We start from the raw sequence: 22,884 nt of genomic DNA, 5'->3' as shown, positions 1-22,884 counted from the left end.
ATAAGCTGAACAGAACTGGTCCCAGGATAGATCCTTGGGGCAATCCACTATTCACCTTTCTCCACTGGGAAAACTGATCATTAAGTCCTACTCTTTATTTCCTATCTTTTAACTAGTTACTGATTCCCACTGAGGCACCTTCCACCCTAGAAAATGTTAGTTTACTGAAGAGTCTCTTATAAGGTACTTTGTCAAATGCCTTCTGGAAATTTAAATAAACAATATTGATCGGCTCTCCTTTATCCACATGCTTGTTTACATCTTCAATGAATTCTAATAGGATAGTAAGGCATAATGTAAATTTTCCTAAGTCCATGCTGGCTCTTTTCTATTAATCAAAAGCAACAAAATCACCTTGACCAGATGGTATGCATCCTAGGGTACTGAAGGAACTCAAAAATTAAATTTCTAATCTATTAGTTAAAATTTGTAACCTATCATTAAAATCATCCATTGTACCTGAAGACTGGAGGGTGGCCAATGTAACCCCAATATTTAAAAAAGGCTCCGGGGCGATCCGGGTAATTATAGACCAGTGAGCCTGACTTCAGTGCCGGGAAAAATAGTGGAAACTATTCTAAAGATCAAAATCGCAGAGCATATAGAAAGACATGGTTTAATGGAACACAGTCAACATGGATTTACCCAAGGGAAGTCTTGCCTAACAAATCTGCTTCATTTTTTTGAAGGGGTTATTAAACATGTGGATAAAGGTGAACCGGTAGATGTAGTGTATTTGGATTTTCAGAAGGCATTTGACAAAGGTCCTCATGAGAGGCTTCTAAGAAAACTAAAAAGTCATGGGATAGGTGGTTATGTCCTTTCATGGATTACAAACTGGTTAAAAGACAGGAAACAGAGAGTAGGATTATATGGTCAATTTTTTCTCAATGGAAAAGGGTAAACAGTGGAGTGCCTCAGGGATCTGTACTTGGACCGGTGCTTTTCAATATATATATAAATGATCTGGAAAGGAATACGACGAGTGAGGTTATCAAATTTGCAGATGATACAAAATTATTCAGAGTAGTTAAATCACAAGCGGACTGTGATACATTATAGGAGGACCTTGCAAGACTGGAAGATTGGGCATCCAAATGGCAGATGAAATTTAATGTGGACAAGTGCAAGGTATTGCATATAGGGAAAAATAACCCTTGCTGTAGGAGCTACCACCCAGGAAAAAGATCTAGGCATCATAGTGGATAAAATTTTAAAATTGTCAGCTCAGTGTGCTGCAGCAGTCAAAAAAGCAAATAGAATGTTAGGAATTATTAGGAAGGGAATGGTTAATAAAACGGAAAACGTCATAATGCCTCTATATCGTTCCATGGTGAGACCGCACCTTGAATACTGTGTACAATTCTGGTTACCGCATCTCAAAAAAGATATAATTGCGATGGAGAAGGTACAGAGAGGGCAACCAAAATGATAAAGGGGATGGAACAGCTCCCCTATGAGGAAAGGCTGAAGAGTTTAGGACTGCAGCTTGGAGAAGAGACGGCTGAGGAGGGATATGATAGAGGTCTTTAAGATCATGAGAGGTCTTGAACAAGGAGATGTGAATCGGTTATTTACACTTTTGAATAACAGAAGAACTAGGGGGCATTCCATGAAGTTAGCAAGTAGCACATTTAAGACTAATCGGAGAAAATTCTTTTTCACTCAACGCACAATAAAGCTCTGGAATTTGTTGCCAGAGGATGTGGTTAGTGCAGTTAGTGTAGCTGGGTTCAAAAAAAGTTTGGATAAGTTCTTGGAGGAGAAGTCCATTAACGGCTATTAATTAAGTTTACTTAGGGAATAGCCACTGCTATTAATTGCATCAGTAGCATGGGATCTTCTTAGTGTTTGGGTAATTGCCAGGTTCTTGTAGCCTGGTTTGGTCTCTGTTGGAAACAGGATGCTGGGCTTGATGGACCCTTGGTCTGACCCAGCATGGCAATTTCTTATGTTCTTAAAAGGACACCGTTCAATTATTTTTATATATCAAATTGCCAACACCGTGACAAATATGATTTGGAATTACTGAATTCTCTGTCCCGTAATACTGCAATTTTTGTTGAGACCTGTTGTCCATATGAAAAGAATATTCATCTGTCATTTAGACTCCTGAAGAAGCAACTGCTAGGTTGCAAAACACCGGCCGCTGTCGGGTCTATTATACACATACTTGGCACGAGAACACACGGACTTAATAGTTTCAAAATTGCTGTTTCAAATCTCTTTAAGGCATGTGAAATGCTATTCTAAAAACTGCAAATGAGAAAAAGACTGGACGGCTCTGCCTAAAGCACAGCAAGTTGTCAGGCTTGCTGATGCGGTGCGCTCATAATTTTCTTTATAGTTCAGTAATTCCAAATCATATTTGTCACGGTGTTGGCAATTTGATATATAAAAATAATTGAACGGTGTCCTTTTGTTGCTTTTGATTATATTTATATAGGACCGTATTTTTCAGGCTCTTTTGTTTTTTCTTTTCTATTAAACCATGTTTATCCATATGACCAGTGATTTTACTCTTAATTGTAGTTTCTACAATTTTTCGAGGTTCTGACATCAAGCTCACCAGTCTAATTCCTCTGCTCATTCTGGAGCTCTTTTTGAAAATTAGTGTTATACTTGCTAGCCTCTAGTCTTCAGGTATAGAGGCAGATTTGAATGATAGGTTACATATTGTCAGTAGTAGGTCTGCAATCTTATATTTGAGTTCTGCTGTATACATCTAATCAGGTACAGATTAGCTCCCATTGCTCTTCTGCCATCTGAAGGGGATGGCTCCAAAAGCAGGAACCCCCCTTGCTGCTTATGTGCCTTTCTCTGCAGTTCCTCAGGCACTGAAAGCTTTCATGCCAAGCTCAATCCCTGATCTGGGATGGATCAACAGCCTGGCTTGCAGAGACGAGGGAAACATCCTCTTTCGATTCTTTGTGCCTGCAGCCTGAAGATGCTTCACTCCATGATTAAGAGTTGCTCCACGGCGGTTGTGCTGGCGGCAGAAGGACCTACCCGGGAGCAGAGGGAACATCACCCGAGGATTTCGTGCCGGTTCCGAACCCCCGGAATACCCTGCAGAGCCGGGATTAACATCTGCACTCCACCTGTGAAGTCCCCGATGTCATCGGAAGGGGACGAGACGACTACAAAATCTGCGTCCTGTGTGAGTAGGACTGCGGCTGTGCTGGCGGCAGAAGGACCTACCCGGGAGCAGAGGGAACATCATCCGAGGATTTCGTGCCGGTTCCGAACCCCCGGAATACCCTGCAGAGCCAGGATTAACATCTGCACTCCACCTGTGAAGTCCCCGACGTCATCGGAAGGGGACGAGACGACTACAAAATCTACGTCCTTGCGGCGCCCCGTCGACGCCGGTGCATTGTCAAGCCGCGCGCATACAAGGGGCGCGCCGGCTTGTTCCGGCTTAGTCCGGAGCAGGCCGCAAGTCGCAAGTGGGGAGCAAAGAGGAACTGAGAAGCAACACAGTCCGTCGAGGAGACCAAAGACTGAAAAACGCAGCGAGTAAGCAGCGAGACTATACAATATTGTTCCAGTGAATTATGCCTCCAAAACGGAAGGGGAGAGTTCGGGTCTACCCCACCGACCTCCCCCCAAATACAAGTCAGCGCTTAATTACATCATATACTCCTGCAGTGGTGACTTTAACGGGGGAGAAAGTCCCCGCTATGGCGTTGGAAGTAGGAGCTTCCTCGCCATCTGGGGAAATTACTCTGTCTCCTCCAGACCCCAGACGCCAAATAATGAGCTCACCCACTGGCTCACCCGTGTTTGCCGAGGTACACCCAACCGAAGGGGTTGTGGTGCCTCAGGCGGGAGTAGAACTTGGGTTAGAGCGACTCAGCTTACAGGAATCCCCCGGGGAAACCGCAATAGGTGGAAAAGGAGATATGGCGGTAACATCAACATCAACTCCGGAGCAGGGAGTAGGTGGAAGAATGGAAAAGCTGATGACAGTGGGAGAAAGCCTGGATGTTAGGATGGGAATTTCTTCACTTCCTACAATACCATCAAAGCCAGCAGTTGTAACACTTGACTCATTATGGGACTTAGTGGCTGGCTTGAGTAAAGCTCTATTTGAAACTAATGCAAATGTTGGAACTCTCAATAGTAAGATGGAAAAAATAGAAGATGTTGTGGGGAAAAATGAAAATAAAATAAATAAGATAGAAGCTGTTATAGAGAAAAATGTTAATGTTCAAACTAAACTTATTAAGGATGTTACCTTAGCTTCTCGTAGAATTGAATATCTGGAAAATTATTCCAAACACCTTAACCTTAGATTTACCAATTTTCCTAGGATTGCGGGGCAAACAATGGAGTTGACCTTAAAGAAATATTTTCTTGAGAATTTAAAACTTGAGGAACCGGGGCTACCCTGTATCACCAAGCAAATCTTTTTAAAGTCCCCTCAGACCTCTAGAGTGCGAAGTGAAAATCAGGCTGAGATAATGGAAAATTTGACTGGTTATTTAGAAGATTCCTTAATGGAATTGTGTGACAGAGCAACTCTTCTAGTTACCTTTGCTACAGTGCAAGATATTTCAATTGTGATGAAAAATTTCTTTAAAAATATATCAACTCCATTTTATGGAGCTGGGGTGAGAATTTTCCTGGACCTTGCTCGAAGTACGCAGCAAAGGAGAAAGGAATTTTTGATGTTTAGATCACAGGTTAAAAATTTAGGCTACTCTTATGTCTTGAGATACCCTAGCAGATGCATTATAAAGAGAAAAGATGAATGTTTTGTGTTTAATTACCCAGAGCAACTCAAGTCATTTATAAATGCTAGGGAGATTACTGTAATATCCCCTAGTAATTAGTAACCACTAAGGGGATCTAGAGAAAATAGTCACCAATAATTTCAGTCGATTAATTGCAATGTATAATATCTAAAATAGCTCCTAAGATTTAGTCTCCGAAACTTTTCTTTGTGTAAAGATTCAGTCAAATTAGCTGAAATTGTAATAGACATATATATGTTAAATGCCTTAAAAAGTGGTAATGACTGTATCTTTTTTTTTTTTCCTTTTGTAAGTTTTGTCTTACTTTAAAAATTTTTAAATCACAATAAAGATTAAATATAAAAAAAAAAAGAGTTGCTCCACTGCTCAGCTTCACACTGAGGCTTAGGGATGTTACCCATTGGTGCCTTCCGAAGGGCCTCCATCTTCCAGGCACAATACTGATGCACCCTGGGAAACATGTGACCATAGCCATTACAACTCGATGAGTTGTGGTCCAGGTTCAAGCATTGATAACAGATGGAATGAATATCCATGACTGATATTCGGTGCCCATTGATGCAGGACTTAACCCCCCTTAGTGCATGCTTCTTGGCCTTGAGCTTCTCCAACTTCAACATTTTCCTTTTTTATTTTTTTTTTAAAAAAAAAGGTTCTGCTGGCGTGGCTACAGAGACAGCAGTGAAAAAAATAGCAATGAGGCAGAAAAAACAAGGAGGGAGACAGTAAAGATTTACTAAGCTTTGATAGATGAATCCTTGTCAGCGCCATCAGATGACGCCATCTATGTGTAATGGCTAATTCGTGACTGCTTGTCAATGGAGAAAGACAATTTCCCTCCCCCACAAACAGGCAACAAAAATCAATAAGAGCAAAAAAGAAAAGTTACAAGGAAAAACACCCATTTAGACCTTGCTCCAAAAATTATGGCTGATAGCCAAGCTGTTTATATATTTTTCCACCCCTAAATTTAAGGGGCTTAGAAATGTGTCTAAAATACAAAGACAAAGAAAAGGATTCTAGAAGAGATACCAGGTTGGTTTGTTGTAGTTGGTGTGCTGCCTGTGCTTGGTACAAGGAAGAGTGACTGGATAAATGAGCCCAGCGCATTCACAATATCACGAAAAACTTTGGTAGAATGTTGCTTCATATCATAGGACTGGCAGAAAGACCTGTGAAACATAAGAGAGGGTTTAGGGGCAGTATTTGAAAATTGTGTTTCAAAATCTAGGACCAAATAGCAAAATGTCTTTACAAAAATTATCATGAGAATTATTTTTTAAAAATACTAATTTAAGCCAACATGAAAGCAAAGTTGCTTACCTGTAAGAGAGGTTCACTGAAGATATTAGTTAACCATGTCACATAAGACAGTAGTGTGACAGCACATGTCACTTAGTGAACTGGAATTTCCAGAGCTTTCCAGTAAAGACTAAACCTCTATATTTTATATATACAGGACTTTCTGAACGGCACGGCCCTATAACTGCTCTCTGCTTCCGTATATGTAGGGAACTTCGTTGTCAGTTTTTATTTGCCTCCAAGAATTTATCAGTGTTTATCATAACCAATAAAATTGGCAGAAAAATCAGTGGAAACAAACAACTTCACAGGGAAAATAAAATATAAACTGAAAACGAAAGTCCCTACATATACCCAAGATTACAGAATGGACTAAACACCACCCAAGGGGAGATGGGTGGGTTTATATGAGTGGTGCACAACTGTTTTCACAGTACATCTGCTACAGATAAACACCTTAGCTCTCTCTGAAGCCAGGCAGTATCACCATGTGGAATTCCCTAGCTAAAGAGAGTCTACAACATAAAAGGAGACAACATAACAGTAACCGGTAGACAACATGATTTTTTGGTGAGGGCCCCTTTTTCCATGTTTCCCTCTTTTTTATTTTTTTAAGAACATTGACACTAGGAATCAAAACCCACATTTATAAAAATGTGCCCTAAGGCAGTGGTAGGCTCTACCCACTGGACAATAACATTAAGTGACGGTGTGAACTAGACTTCATGGTGCAGACTTACAAATCTTTCAGGGAGGCAGATTTTAGATAGGCAACTGACATCACAGTGATCCCTAACATGGCCCTAAGGTCAATCCTGGCTGGATGTAAGGGGAGATGCAGTTTGTCACCCTTCTGAAAGTGGTGCATTTTGTCACCTCACTTTCATGTCTATTGGAAAAAAAAAAAAAGGTTTGCTAGACTTTTGGGGGGCAATTTTCAAAACCATTTGTATGCATAAAACGTGGTTTTATGCACTTAAGTGGCTCTTTGAAAATATCGTAAGTGGGTATATGCATGTAAAATTAGGCACATAACCCAATGATATATGTACATTTATGTGCACGCATGGTATATGTTCCGGGGCAGCAAGGAAAGGAGTTACTCGCAGACTTCTAAATTTTCTGAAGTCTGTTTATAAGTTTATATGCAGAAGTTTCATGCTGCTAGGATGAGGTGTAACTTCCAGCAGGCAACCTGGGTATGTACTAGGGGACTTTTACCACAGAATTTTCAAAGCGATTTTATGTGCATAACACTTTGAAAATTAGCAGTAAAGTCTGCACATAACAGGTATATGTAGATTTTACCACTATGCTTGGTGTTCTAAAATTACCCTTCTTATGGCCTAAGTTCATTATATATAGAAGGCAGTAGCTCTTTTACATTCCAAAATATGGAGAACTTTTATCTCCATTATGGAGATCTGGCCTAGGGAAAATGCTTAAGACAGACATCTGACCATGGCTGCAAGTTTCCTGCCTTTGTGAAAACATGCAGTAAAGCAGAGTTGCTTACCTCCAACAGATGTTCTCCAAGGACAGCAGGATGTCAGCCCTCACATGTGGGGGTTGAATCATTGGACAGAGCCTGGCCCGAAAATTGTATGTCAAAGTTTCTAGAACTTTGACTGTTCCTCATGGAGCATGCCATCATACCACATGTCCACTCGGGGGCCCCTTCAGACTTATTCCTTAGCATTACATGGAGAAAAAAATTTCAAGGGGAGGTAGACAGGTTTCATGAGGACTGACATCTTGCTGTCCTCAATGAGCACCTGTACAACTAAGCACCTCTTCTTTCTCCGAGGACAAGCAGGATGGCAGTCCTCACATGTGGGAATCCCTAGCTAGACTGCTCTGAACGACGGGAATAGGCACAACAACCTATTTTTATTGGCAACAAGCTTTTTCCATTTTTGCCATATATATGAGGGACAGCCTGGAAAAAAAAAAACAACAGACCCTAGGAGAGAGTGGAGTTGCGTTCTGCAACTCAAATTCTGTAGCACAGATTGGTCAAATCTACTGTTGTATCAGTATAAGAGCCCCAAAAATGGGCTACTCTCAAATCCTCATCTGTACTTCCTGAAAGATGTAGTGAACTGGGACTGTCATGCTTCTTTAGGGGATTCCACAAACTAGAGGATGACCAGCTTCTTGTTTCTGGTCTTATTTTCCATCTTCAAAGTAAAGGAGATGGCCTCTGCCACCCTTCTAACGAAACCAGTGAAGGCGAGGTCTTCAAGAGGAGATGAACCCTATGGAACTCCCTACCCCCTGATATACGCACTGAGACCTCAACTCCTAAATTAAAAAAAAAACTAAAAACCTGGTTGTTCATACAGGCCTACCCACATGCTCCCCCCTCCCAATGAAGAAGACCCTACAACAGGATATCCCAATGAAGAAGACCCTACAACAGGATATCGATAGGATAACCCATGCATCTGACTCTCACCCCCCTTAGCATTTTCTGCTACTCCCTTAACCCAATGGCCACCTCCTTGTAACTCATGACCCACCCCTCTCTCCTACCCTGTACGCTCTCCTTTGTATTTTCCCTCACTCTCCTTTTCTCTCCCACACCCTTTTACCTCCGTTATGCTGTTTCTCCCCGACCCACCCTGTGAATCTCTGATTTACTCAGCTCAACACCGCTGTTTTTACACTTTCTCATGACAACCTTGTATAGTTTAAGGTTATTGTTTTGCTAGTATCATGACCCCTACATCATATTTGTTCTCTTTAAGATATATTTATTATTATAGTTGTCTAAGAAACCCTCTTTCATACTCCCTGTTATTATATACACATATATCCCTTGTATATTGTTGCATAGAGCTATTAATTACACATATATCTCTTGTATATTTGTTTTCCACATTCTTTTTACTGTTCGTTGTAAGGGCTACGCCCACAAGTTATTAGTTGTATGTAAACCGATACGATGTGCAAACGGCTATCGGTATATAAGAAACTCCAAATAAATAAATAAAATAAATAAATGAAAGGTGTCCGAGGGGGAGATCCCTCCACTTCAGAGACATCTGCAGATTTATAGCTGTGCCCTCAGGAAAACTCAGGGTCAGATCCCGACTGGTAGGCCGGCAGGGTAGACAAGGCCTGTTCCACTGACAAGGCCTCAGTGTGGGGTGCTCCAGTCTGCTTGGGCCTGGAGTCCAAGGAACTCCAGTACCTCAAGAAAGCTTCCTCTCCCAACTAGCTAGAGATCATCATCAGGGTAGCTGACACTGATCCAGTTCAGCATTGGCACAGATGCCTGTGTGAGGCTGCTGGGAAGTTGGAAGGTCATGAGCAATGGCTTGAATATGGCCCATGCCAGGCTTGATGCCCTCAATGCCGGAGTACCAAGGTTTGTATCTTTTTGTCCAAATCCTCCTCAAGGACAGTTGATGCTAACATCGACTGGGAGGCAGGAGGAGTTGCCCATATTCCTGGGAAAAGAGAGATGTATCTGTGGATGACACCTGGAGACTGATGCTGTTTCCGGGCCATTGGTGAGGATGAGCTTTCTTCTCCACAAGACTGCTTCAGGGTTCTTGACTACTGCTAGACTATCCACACTCCCAGCATTGCGCACCAACAGAGACCAATATTAGTACTTCTTAGTCTTCACTTGATGTATGGCATTGGAATTCCTCAATTCAAGTGTCAAAGTGGCAGAAGCCATTGCCTTCTTCCATGGGGAAGAGCCAGGTGAGAACCCAACATCGAGGGAATGGACTGCCCCATCAGTGATGATGCATCACTCTCATCCAGTGCAACTTTATGGTCCTTCGATGTTGATGCCTCCGATGCAGTGGTCTTCTGCTACCTGAAATGTTTTTCCATGAGTTTTAATTGGGACTGTCATCCCTTCAAGGTCATGGTTGAGCACAGTTGACACCTGGAGATGTCATGCGAAGCCCCCGGGCAAAGGATATATCTATCATGGGAGTCCATGTTGACCTTAGTGCACCAAGGGCATTGCTAGAAATGTCTAGACATGACCGACAAGAAAACAAGGGAGGAAAAGTCTAACTCGATGGAGGTGAACAATATCCTTTGGGCATCGATAGAGCACCAACCCAGCACTGAGATGGAAAAGAAACTTAGAAAAAAATAACCAAAAAGCCTACTTAGGGAACTACCAGGAGGTGAAACACAACTGCTGGGCCCCCACAATGAATGACCCTGCAAAACTGCTCAAAAGCGAAGAGAATTAGAAACAGGAATGTGGGGAACCACAGTCGGTGGACTTTGAGGAAGGTATAGTCAAACTTCTAGAAACTGACATAAAAGTTCCAGTCCGGGTTCCATCAGATGTCGCCCCCACACGTGAGGACTGCCATCCTGCTTGTCCTCAGGGAGAGTTTTGCTACTTTACCATGAAAACATAGGGGGTCATTTGCTAAGCTGTGTCGAGGCTTTACTAGGAGCCAGTGCACAGTATTTGGCACCCGAGGTGACCCTTTAGTCATGCACCTCCCTCTCCCCCAACATACCTCCAGCAGAGTGCTCCCTCCTACCAGTGGCAATGACTCCAGCACATCTCTCACTTCTTTGATGGTAATGATTCTGATGCTGGTTCAGCACGCCTCTTGGTTTCATGCTGGTGGGAATTTACCATCCCTAAAATGCTGGTGCTCTAGGCAAACACCTAGTTTACCTAATGGAAGCGCTGGCCCAAGGACCCCACCCAGGTGTGAGATTACCAGGCCAATTTCCTCCTGATTTTGGTAAAAGAGGCACTCTCACTTGTGGTTAGAGCACTACCACATATTAGCCATCAGGTCCATGAAGGATCACACATACCTGTGGGCACTGAACGAGATGTTCTGCCTACTCCTTTTCCCAATTAATTTTCCTCTTGTTTTAAATATGTAGGTCCCTTTTTTATTTTTTGTGCAGTGGGAATACCTGACAGCTTTGTACCGGGATAGTAAGATGACCCTCTCCTCCATTAGACAACGAGTCTCAGAGCTGCATCTTGGGTAAGTGAGAGCAACCTAAGCCTGCCTTGCCAGGGATATGGCCCCTGCATTTCTACCTTCCCTTTCCTTTTTCTGCTACTTAGGTTTATGTAGATGTTTTCCCTTGATAAGGGTACCCCTGGCTTCCTGAAGGATCTTCTATGCTGGGGCTTCCATAGTGCTATTAGGCATTTACAGTGCCCAACTTTTGTTAAGTCTGGAACCTTGTGGTATCATAAGAACATAAGATATGCCATACTGGGTCAGACCAAGGGTCCTTCAAGCTCAGTATCCTGTTTCCAACAGTAGCCAATCCAAGTCACACTAACTGCTATAACCACATCCTCTAGCAACAAATTCCAGAGCTTAACTATGCGCTGAGAAAAAAAGAATATTCTTCGATTTGTTTTAAATGAGCTACTTGCTAACTTCATGGACTGCCCCTGGTCCTTCTATTCTCTGAGAGAATAAAATAACCAATTTACATTAACTTGTTCAAGTTCTTTTATGATTTTCTATACTTCTATCATATCCCACCCCAGTCGTCTCTTCTCCTAACTTCTTTAGCCTTTCCTCATAGGGCAGCTGTTCCATCCCCTTATTTTGGTCGCCCTTTTCTGAACTTTCTCCAGTGCAGCTATATTTTTTTGAGATGTGGTGACCAGAATTGCACACAGTATTCAAGGTGCGGTCTCACTATGGAACGATACAGAGGCATTATGAAATCCTCCATTTTATTCTCCATTCCCTTCCTAATAATTACTAACAATAAATTTGCTTTTTTGATTGCCACAACACACTGGGCCAACGATTTCAATGTATTATCCACTATGATGCCTAGATCTCTTTCCTGGGTGGTAACTCCTAAGAGAACCTAAAATTGTGTAACTACAGCAAGGGTTATTTTTCCCTATATGCATCACTTTGCACTTGTCCATGTTAAATTTCATCTGCCATTTGGAAGCCCAATCTTCCAGTCTCGCAAGGTCCTCCTGCAATTCATCACAATCCGCTTGAGATTTAACTACTCTGCATAATTGTGTGTCATCCACCAATTTGATCACCTCACTCATTGTACCCCTTTTCCAGATCATTTATAGATATACTAGCCGTTAAGCCCGTAACAATGGGCTACATTAACATTTTTTTTTCAGTCCATTTCCTTACCCCTCATTCTCCCTCACCCTCTCTCCTCCCACCCCCCACTCTTCCCCCTCACTCTCCCCCCTCCCTCCCCTCAGTCACTCCCCCTCTCTCAGCTCATTCACAACCCCTTCAGATGGCGCAGACGGAAGATCTCCGGGGGAGGTCCCTCTCTCCCTCGCGCGCGCCGCCGCCACTGCTGCTCGTCGCTGCTTTAGCCACCGCCGCTACTGCTACTCGCCATTTTTGTTACTGGCAAGCTCTGACCGACGTGCTGCCCGTGCATGCGCGGTAGAGTTGCTCTCTACTGCGCATTTGCGGCACGTAGGTCAAGCTTCATTTATCTAGTAGATTAAAAAGCACCAGTCCAAGTACAGATCCCTGAGGCACTCCACTATTTACCTTTGTCCACTGTGAAAACTGACCATTTAATCCTACTCTGTTTCCTGTCTTTTTTTTTTTTTAACTCTATTATTTTTCAACATTTTACAAAGAAAATTAAAAACTTTGTAAATGAAATACTATAGCCTTTGATATACATACGATAGATCAAAACAAAACAAAATCATCAATCGTTACATACTATTTCAAGATAATCCCTTCTATCCATGTATGTCACAAAACTGCTAATCCATCATAGAGGTAATTTACAAGAGATTGAAAATATTTAAAGGAAATTTATAAGGAAACTTTCTAAATAACTTACTAGTAATATTATTGGCTGTATGGATTCCAGCATATAATCAAAATACCTCTATTCACATTTCCATTAATCAAGACCTGGCTTTTGCACACAGGAAATCTTTCAACTGAGAAACTTCAAAGAATATATATTTTGTCCCCTGAAATTTTAAAACACATTTACATGAGTATTTTATAATCATTGTAGCCCTCACCGCTAGAGCTTCAGGCTTTAAAAGTAAAAATGCCTTACGGCATACCTGTGTATTTCTGGCCAGGTCTGGAAATATCTTTACCACCCATAAAGAAATTACCCATGTTTTTAAAATAAGCCTTCATCACCAAATTCATATCCTGTATAGATTGAAAAGTTACTAATAATGTAATCCGGGCTACTATTTCCACTTGAGACTCCTCTAAGAACCGTATCAAATTTTGAAAGTCTATGGCGTTCCCTGACAAATTATTATCAATAGCATTTTGCTTATATGATAACTGAATTAATTTTTTAATTTCCGGTATACTACCGGTAGAATTTTTTAATTTTCCACCAAATATTTTTTAAAGGTAATAAGCAATTGCTCTTCTTTAATTTTAGGGAAATTAAGTATCCGAACATTTAAATGTTTAACAGAATTTTCAAGGTATTCCATCTTTCTAGATGTTACCAATTTCTCACAGGAAAACACACTGAGGTTAGTTCTTTCAACCCCTTAACTTCTTCTCCCAGAGCTTGTATTTGTGTACATTGCTCTGCAAGGATTTTCTGATGATCCGGAGTAACAAAATCTAATTTCTTGGAGACATTCCCTCCCTAGGTTACATTCAAACTAAGATCTAGAATAGAAGTTCTGACTATCTCCAATACTTCCCCTAAGTTTCCAGCTGGCTGGGGTACTATGATAGGAATACCTCCATTTCCACCAGCAACTAGGGAGAGATTTAGAGGGGAAGTTGTTACCAACTGGCGAGGTTCAGGAGGGCTTAAAGATATTTCCCCAGGTGATAGCTGTGTTCCTCCCACAGCTCCACCAATGGGTGCTACCCCCTGTATTACCGGAACTGCAAATACAGGTATGAGTTGTTGTTGAAGTAAGGAATTAGGTTCAGCTGGAAAGACCTTAACCTTAGCTTTTCTTTTATGAGGCATTTAAACAATTGAAAATCAATTAATTATAATCCCCTATACCTAAGAAAACACACTCATACAAGCCAATATTATTTTAAACAATCTCTTGTATGGGGTGATTCAGTATTTCAAAAGCAAAATTCAAATTTTTAACATACCGAAACAATCAGGCATTGGATCAGTTATAAATAGTCCGCATTAATCCAGACTAAGCTGTACAAAGCTGCGCGCCCCTTAGGTGCCGATCTTATGAGCACGTCAGGCCCCTCCCTCTGATGTCGGGGTTACGGTAGCGGGAATTTCAAGTGCAAGCTGACAAACTCACACCGCAGCAGGTGCAAGCAAACAAACTCACACAGCAAAAACAATGTCTCCTCTAGTTGCCCGTGGACACTTAAAATAGGTAAAGTATTCCAAACCACCCTGTTTCCTGTCTTTTAACCAACTTGCAGTCCACAAAAGGACATCATCTCCTATCCCATGACTTTTTAGTTTTCTTAGAAGCCTCTCATGCAGGACTTTGTCGAATACCTTCTGAAAATCCAAAATACACCACATCTACAGGTTCACATCTATCCCAACATGTTTATTCACCCCTTCAAAAAAATGTAGGAGATTTGTGAGGCAAGACTTCCCTTGGGAAAATCCATGTTGGCTGTGTCCCATCAAACCATGTCTATCTAAATATTTTATAATTTTATTCTTTATAACAGTTTCCACGATTTTTCCCAGTACTGAAGTCAGGCTCACCTGTTTACAATTTGAGATCACCCCTATATCTCTTTTGAAATATGGGGGTTACATTTGACATCTTCCAATTTTCAGGTACATTGGATGATTTTAATGATAGGTTACAAATTAATTGAAATAGATCTGAAATTTCATTTTTTATTTCTTTCAGAACCCTGGGATGTATACCATCCGGTCCATGTGATTTACTACTTTTCAGTTTGTCAATCAGGCCTACCACATCTTCCAGGTTCACCGTGATTTGGTTCAATTGATCTGAATCATCACCCATGAAAACCTTCTCCAGAATGGGTTTCTCTCCAATATCGTGCTCAGTAAACACCGAAGCAAAGAAATTGTTTAATCTTTCCGCAATGGCCTTATCTTCTCTAAGTGCTCCTTTAGCCCCTGGATCATCCAACGGTCCAACGACTCCCCTGCAGGCTTTCTGCTTTGGATATATTTTAAAAAGTTTTTATTGTGAGTTTTTGCCTCTATGGCCAACTTCTTTTCAAATTCTCTCTTAGCCTGTTTTATCAATGTCTTATATTTAACTTGTCAATGCTTATGCTTTATCCTATTTTCTTCTGATGGATCATTCTTCCAATTTTTTAATGAATATCTTTTGTCTAAAATAGCCTCTTTCACCTCACCTTTTAACCATGCTGGTAATCGTTTTGCCCTCCCTTCCACCTTTCTTTTAAATTTACAGTTTTACAGACATCTCCAAAATTCATTACCTGTAATTCTTGCCAGGCTGTTTAACCATATGCCAACTTCTATGTCAGTGGCAGCGATTATAGTGCTCCCAAAACCTGGCAGGGATACAACAGATCCTGGGTCATACAGACCAATCTCTCTGTTGAACCAAGACATCAAAATATCTATGCCAAAGTAATCACCAAACACCTCAAATATATTATACCCGCTTTAATTTCCCAGGAACAGACTCGATTCGTGTTTGGTACGAAACTAGATGCGAACATCAGACTTTTGCTATTGGCTCTTGAATCCTGTGGCAAATCCCAGATAGTGGGATCCCTATATTGGTATTTATTGTTATTTTTTATCAACTATATTGGTATTTATTGTTATCTTTTTAATGTTTATTTATTGTAAACTATATTGGTATTTATTGTTTCTCTATTTTGTTATCTATGGTTATCTATGCATAGTATTCATATATTGTTATCTATGCAAAGCATATACTAAGTTAGCTATGTTAAACATGCAAAGCATATACTAAGTTTTGGGTTCTATGTAAGCTCTAATGCGAAGTTATCTTGTTCCACTGTAAACCGGTCTGATTTGTATTCTTATTCAAGAAGATCGGTATATAAAAGTTACAAATAAATAAATAAATAAATAAATCCCCAGCCGATTAGTTTTTACACAGAAAAGGCCTTTGATAGGGTGGAATGGAAATACCTGTTTACTACAATGAAACAATTTGGGTTCATGGGATTTCTGTTGGATGCCATTAGACTGTTATATAGTGACCCTAGGGCTTATATCTATATAAACGAATCAGTGACCAAAACATTTAGTTTGAGCAGAGGTACTGAATAAGGCTACCCTCTATCATCGTTACTATATATTATCACATTGAAACCCTTAATTCCTACCATAAAGAAGGACAAGGAAATCTGTGGCATTCTCATGGGTCACCAAAAGTTAAAAATGCTGTTATATGCGGATGATAAATGATGTTATTAGCTAATATCCGAGCCACTCTTCCCCTAGTTTTAGATTAGATCTCTGCTTCTGGTAGTTTCTCAGGCCTAAAATTAAATCTGAGTCCATGGACATTGCAGGCACTTTAAAAGGAAACTGGCCTAAATTTTCACTGGGCTGCAGAAACTATCAAATACTTGGGCATAAAAGTGCACAGGAATACTCGGTGCTGGTTTGGACATATGTATATAATTCTGACTGCTTGTCTGCTGTTTTAGGCCTTACTAAGCTATGCCAGCACATGTCAAATACGTGCTGTGCTGTTTGGAAAGCAGCTAATTACAACTGCAGGATGTGGGCCTAAGTCAGTGAAGTGAAGGATGTCTCGCAGGACATGTATGTGTGGGCTTTATGAGAATCAACTACAAAGGAGAATACAGAGACTGATAAGAGATGATCTATGTCTTCCTACAAAGTATTGTGGGGAGAAGAAAACAGAATGGAAAACTGGACCCGAAAGGCAGAAGGAGAACAGATGTTGGGGTGCAGGTGGTCTAGGGCAGTGGTTCTCAATCTTTTTCCCATCGTGATACACCTGACAGACCACACTCACATGTGTGACACACTGCTCATTACATTTTACGATGGAAATAAAAAATAAAAGGTCCAGTATTATTTTTATTGTTAAGAATGACACAAGAAAAAGATACATATTCTGTCTGAACAGAAATTGCATAAACAGTAAACATCCCACACCAAAACAGCACCAATTTCCAGCACTTAACAGTAACCAACTTACCTAAGAAAATGCAACACTGAAAATATTACACCAGGCCTTAAGACACCAATACATTATTATTATTATTCCTATTAGGAAAATGGACCAAGTCAGGCTGCTATAAAGCCCTACATAGAAACTACACGCTAGCAGAAAACCTCATCTGAATCACATGTGCTGACCCTCACCTAACAAAGAATAAAGAGACCAAAACGCATAACTAGAAGCATGCAGACAAAAACTGAATTGGAAACCGCAACAAGCCAGAGTCTCTGTATGCAGTGCAACAAAGGAAAAAAAGAAACATCATCCATCCTTATAAAACAAATCAAGAAATATAAAATCAGTAGCAGTAAAACCATACTAACAAAAAGAACAGATTATTTCAAAACAGCGGATGAATGAAATATCCAATAATTAAAAACTCATAAAAAAATTTCTAGATACCAATAAAATATTTCAAAACAGCAGACACAAAGACCCAGTAATGAAAAATAATAAGGATACAAACAATTTTTTGCTCTGTATACCTGGGAACGTTTGATATCCAGATGCCCTGAGATTGTTTTGAATTAGCAGGAGGAGGGATGGTTTGCTTGCAACTTTCTCCTCTATCTCTCTCTCTCACACTGGCTCTCAATCGCTCATATATACACGTGCTTTTTCTCTCTCACTTATATAGGCTCTTACACTCATAGGCTTTCAATCACACACATACCGTACATGCTGTCTTTTTCTCACACACAGACTTACAAACATGCTCTCTCTCTTTCTCTCATTTACACACAGGCTCTCAATCACATATTCACATGCTCCCTCACCTAAACCAGTTCTCAGTCACACACAGACACACATACTCTCTTTCTCTCATTTACGCAGAGGCTCTCAATCACATACTCACATGTTCCCTAACCCAAACCAGCTCTCAATCACACACCGACACACATGCTCTTTCTCTCACTTTCACACATGCTCTCAATCACATACTCACATGCTCCCTCACCCAAACCAGCTCTCAGTCACACACACAACTCTTTCACATGTACATGCTTTCAATCATTCACATACATGCTCTCTCACTCACACACACACACACACACAGGATCTCACACACATGCTTGCTCACTCACTCTCCCTCCTCCCCCGAACTAGTGGCAGCAGCAGCCTCCTCCGCTTTTTACCCTCAAGGCAGCAGCAACCTACTTCATTTTCAGCCCTCGCAGAGCAAGGAGTCCCATCGGCCGTGGGGGTTGACGACGTTCTTTGTTTTTCTCCGAGCCGCTCAGCTCATTCCTCAGGCTGTGCCTCTCCTCTTTTCTTCGGGCCGACGCTGCCTGCACTAGCATGGTCTCTTCTTCCTGCGCACGCACCTGCTGCTCACTACTTCCTCTTCCAGGCCGCGGGCAAGGGGAGGCGGGAAAAAGAGCATACCGGTGCTACTGACTCCAGCTGTCCTGCCGCGTTCCGCCCGGGCTATCAGCATTTTAAGCCCGGGCGGAGGACCTATTTTGCTCAGGAGGGGGAGCAGCTGGGTCAGTGGGGGAACGGGAAGTGTGGCGACACACCGGTTGAGAATCACTGGTCTAGGGAAAAGAAGCCAGGCCAGAGTGACACATTAGAACTGATCAATACCTGACAAAAGTAACTAGAAAAAAAAATGTATATAAGATTGTGACATAAGCAAGGATAAGCTTAAGGGCTTCAGATAATTTGCAGAATCTATGCTTATCCTTCCCAGGCACTTCTAATGTAATTGGCTATCATTTATTTACCGTAATAAACATTTTACTAAATTACTAAAATATCTCTGAGTCTTGTGTATGGTATATGGGAGGGCTAGAACCATACATTTTAAACCTCTTAAGCAGGAATTTAAACAAAATCCAATGAGTTGGTAACATTTCCCTCTCTATCAGGTCACATTGCTCTAGTTAAAATGATACTGATCCCTAAAATATTGCACAGGTTTGTAAATGGTAAATGGTCCCTTTTGTGTTTGATACAAAAATTATGCTCCAAATGTTTCTGGAAATCAAATAAAGCTAGACTTAAATTTGCCACTTTGATAGTCCCCAAAGAGGAAAGAGGGCTGGGGTTTGCACATGTGGGTTTTTATAATCTTGCTTGCCTCCTAAAGATTTTGAAACAAAGTGAATGCTAATACTCCAATGACTTAATTGGAGAAAGATTTTATGAGACCCTTTCATCTAGCTTACTTAGTCCATGTCAAACAGGAGGAGTTACCTCCTTATGTTACTAATTCTTTACTGGAAGATGAAATGAGGAAAATATAGTGTTGTATAAAGAAAGAATTTAGATTTCAGTTGGCAAGATTCTTATTGTATTCCGCTAATAGACAACCCACACTTTCGGCCAGGCTTGTAACATAAAAAATTTCAATTGCTACATCTGCAAGGCATATCGACTTTGCAGCCTTTTGTTAATTTACAAACAGGTACCTTGAATAACTGAGCACTGTGTCCAGCGACCACATTTTGATAGAATGGATTACCTTGTTTATATGCAAATATTTAGATACGCTAAAATCTTAAAGCCGGATTTTCAAAGCCGTGCACACACATGAATGCGCTTTTATAACATGCGTGTGTTGGCACGTGAAATGTTATAAAATACGTTTCCCGCGCATTCATGCGTGCTGGATTTTAATGTCCGTGCATGCACGTATGGGCGGGTGGCCTCCACTGCACACGGGGGGAGGGGGATTTTCAAAGCAAGGCACAGCAACTCGAGTAGGATTTCCCCAGTTCCCTCCTAGTCCGCTCCAATTAAGGAGTGGACTGGGAGGGAACTTCCCTATACCTCTACCTAACCTTCCTACCCTTTCCCTTTTCCTCCCTGATCCCTAACCCCTTCCTAGCTACTCACAGTTTGTTTCGTTACTTATTGCTCCTCCGGAGCAGAAGTAACAGCTGCTAATGATGCTGTCTCGGCCCACCTCCGCCCGCCCATTTTGCAGGGCCTGGCACTTCTGCACATTACACAGGTTACGTGCATGGGTGGGCCTGTTCTAAAATGCATGCAGTGCATGCAAGGCCTGGCCGTGCTCGTATCCCTCGTATCCGCATGCTCAGTGGCCTCACAGTGCCAGTCAAAAGTTTCTAGAAACTTTGACAGAAGTTTTCCCGCAATAGGGCTCCATCAGTGACGTTACCCATATGTGAGGACTAGCATCCTGCTTGTCCTGGGATAATACAGCAGTTCTGGAATTCTGTACAAAATTATTTTGTAAGTCTACGTGTTCTGATAACCTGCCAGTCTGCTGCCTTCTGGGGCATGTGAATGGGAATGTTACTTTAAAAAATGCGCACAAATTTTTTTTTTTTTTTTTTTTTTTTTTTACTAAAGGTTGCTTAGTGGCACTTCGCCTTACACTACTAACATTGGTTGGAACAAAGAGGCCCCACTATATTGGAATGGAAAGCATTCTTCACAGATCTTTTCCTAATAGAAAGGACAATGGCAAGGGGGGAATCCAAGTGATTACAAATTCTGAGAAAACAAATTTGGAGCTCTTATGTGAAGTTGCTTCCCCATGAGATCAGAAAAAGAAGAAGATTTTGTTTACAATGATAAACAATGCAGCCCATAACTTAAGATTCCATTGCCTGTAATGTATTAAATTCGGAAAACATGATTCACAGTAATACCACATTTATTGTAGTGTTTCTTAACATTGATCAGTACTGCAATATAGATATATAAATATTGTTATATTATTATAATGTCATTCGCTTCACAGCAGGAATCCAAGATGGGGCTGGGAATGGGAGGTGGGGCAGGATTCTTGGGGGAATCAACAGTACATTCGAGTTTCTGCTATGAAGAATTATTGGAAATAATTACAAAAACCAGCAACTCCGACACAAGACGGCCAAATTATAATGAAAATAACAGAGACATCAAAACTTGCAGCTCAACAGCTAGAGTGCTGCAGGAAAACCATATCATCACACAACTTTGTTAGCATCTAAAGTATAAATTTTAAATTTTTTGTTTTGCAAATAAAATCAAGATTTTCAAACAGTCATTCATATGAAAAAAATTTTTTTTAACTTATCTTATCCCACATGTGTGTGATAAAAACAATTAGTCTTTACCAGAAAACTTTGGAAATTTTGTTTTGCTCAGCACCATATGAAGTCACCTGACCCACTTGTGTGATGCGGAGAACCTGCTCGCCTTCTTACTAGATTTAAAAAAAAAATGTTGACAACTGCCTCTCATTACAGCTTCCAAACCAACATCCATTTTTAATTTTTCTTTACTTAGTTTCCATGCTCTGCACTTACAGTATTTAACACCATTTACTCACTTCTATATGTCTAAAGACTGGCATTCCATGTTTGCCTTTGGCTGCTCCGCTGTATAGACATCACGCAGACAGTAAGCTCTGGCCCAGTACACAGTCACTTTGCACTTTCATTGTGCTTTGCAGAGGTTTTCAGGAAAGACAAACTATCCACTAACAAAACAACCTTGCCTTATATATTATGCACTATGCTAAGCTATAGATATTACAGACAGCTTGTCATATACACATCAAGCATAGAAAAAGAAACAAATGAATATCATAAATACATCTAGACACACTCCTATGAGGTTAGCAGTACTTGAAGTGGCCCTTCAGTGATGCAAGCAATTACTCGAATATGTGAAACATAGAAAGGTTCTTGCAGATGCTAATATTGTTAGACAGAATTAGTCAGCAACTATTTATGTAATCTCCTGAAGAATCATAACAAGCAATGTGCCTTTTCATTCATTTCAAGTTTATGTGCGTATGTTTTAATGCGCATAAAATTTTATTTTTACACATAAGTACAAACCATGTACATAAAATTCAATTTTGCATCTACAAAATGCCACTTATGTGCATAAACTACTGAAATGAATGAAATTACCACAAAAAATGGAATAAAGGGAAAATGAAATGAATAAAACAGTTTTTGTGTGCACAATCCTAATAACCATTCCAATATATTTTAGTATGGAAAAATACAGTAATTTTAACTTTTGAAGGGTAGAATTCAAAGTCACAGAGTGGCCACAGAGAAGCATCCCACAGGTCTCATTTTTGTAAAATAACTTCCATCTCTGAAGGACCTGTTTAGCTCACCAGTTTTATTTTAGAGTTAATAAAAACTCTTGTTTTATTGAAACGCAGGCCAAGTATCCTTTGTCAGAATGTTAAGAACATAAGAAATTGCCATTCTGGATCAGACCAATGATCCATCAAGCCCAGCATCCTGTTTCCAACAGGGCCAAACCAAGCTATAAGTACCTGGCAATGTTGCTGTTGATATTTCACTGTTTGAATTTGTTAGTGCAAGAAATAACTTGCAGAGTGATACATTATAAATATGTTGTAGACATGTTATTACCTTAGTAGTTGAGGCTGTACACAAAGTCTGTGTATAGATTCCACTGCCACAGCTCTCAGCCATTGCGGCTTATCTGCATCAAGAAACTTTACCAGCAGTGACAGAAAAATCTCACATTCGGTTACCTGAAAGACACAGTTACTAGTATCAAGTAAATGATAAAATTGTATACTTTATCTTCTTTACTAGAACACATTTTCTGAACACTTTCAAAAATTTAATGTAGAGAAAATATATTTCAGTGAATGTCATATAATCTAGTATCCTGTCCCGTACAGTGGGGAATCTGGGTCACTTGACAACAGCCAACAGG

The 22,884-nt window shown here is 40.7% G+C and overlaps 1 protein-coding gene across 3 annotated transcripts in view; it reads right to left on the bottom strand.

Annotated features, from left to right (window-relative positions):
* The window catches only part of MON2 (MON2 homolog, regulator of endosome-to-Golgi trafficking), a 409,599-nt gene that overhangs the window by 281,182 nt on the left and 105,533 nt on the right, over window positions 1–22,884 (bottom strand). For all 3 annotated transcript variants that reach the window (XM_029615039.1, XM_029615038.1, XM_029615037.1), the window contains exons 9-10: window positions 22,572–22,696; window positions 5,793–5,932 (exon numbers count right to left, since the gene is read on the bottom strand). In XM_029615039.1, the coding sequence (XP_029470899.1) occupies window positions 5,793–5,932; window positions 22,572–22,696 (265 nt within the window). The remainder of the gene's footprint in view (window positions 1–5,792; window positions 5,933–22,571; window positions 22,697–22,884) is intronic.

This window comes from Rhinatrema bivittatum, chromosome 9 (genome assembly GCF_901001135.1).
Source record: "Rhinatrema bivittatum chromosome 9, aRhiBiv1.1, whole genome shotgun sequence".
NCBI classification, from domain to species: Eukaryota; Metazoa; Chordata; class Amphibia; order Gymnophiona; family Rhinatrematidae; genus Rhinatrema; species Rhinatrema bivittatum.
Note: the sequence above shows the minus strand (reverse complement) of the source record. Positions and strands in the feature narration are given on the sequence as shown.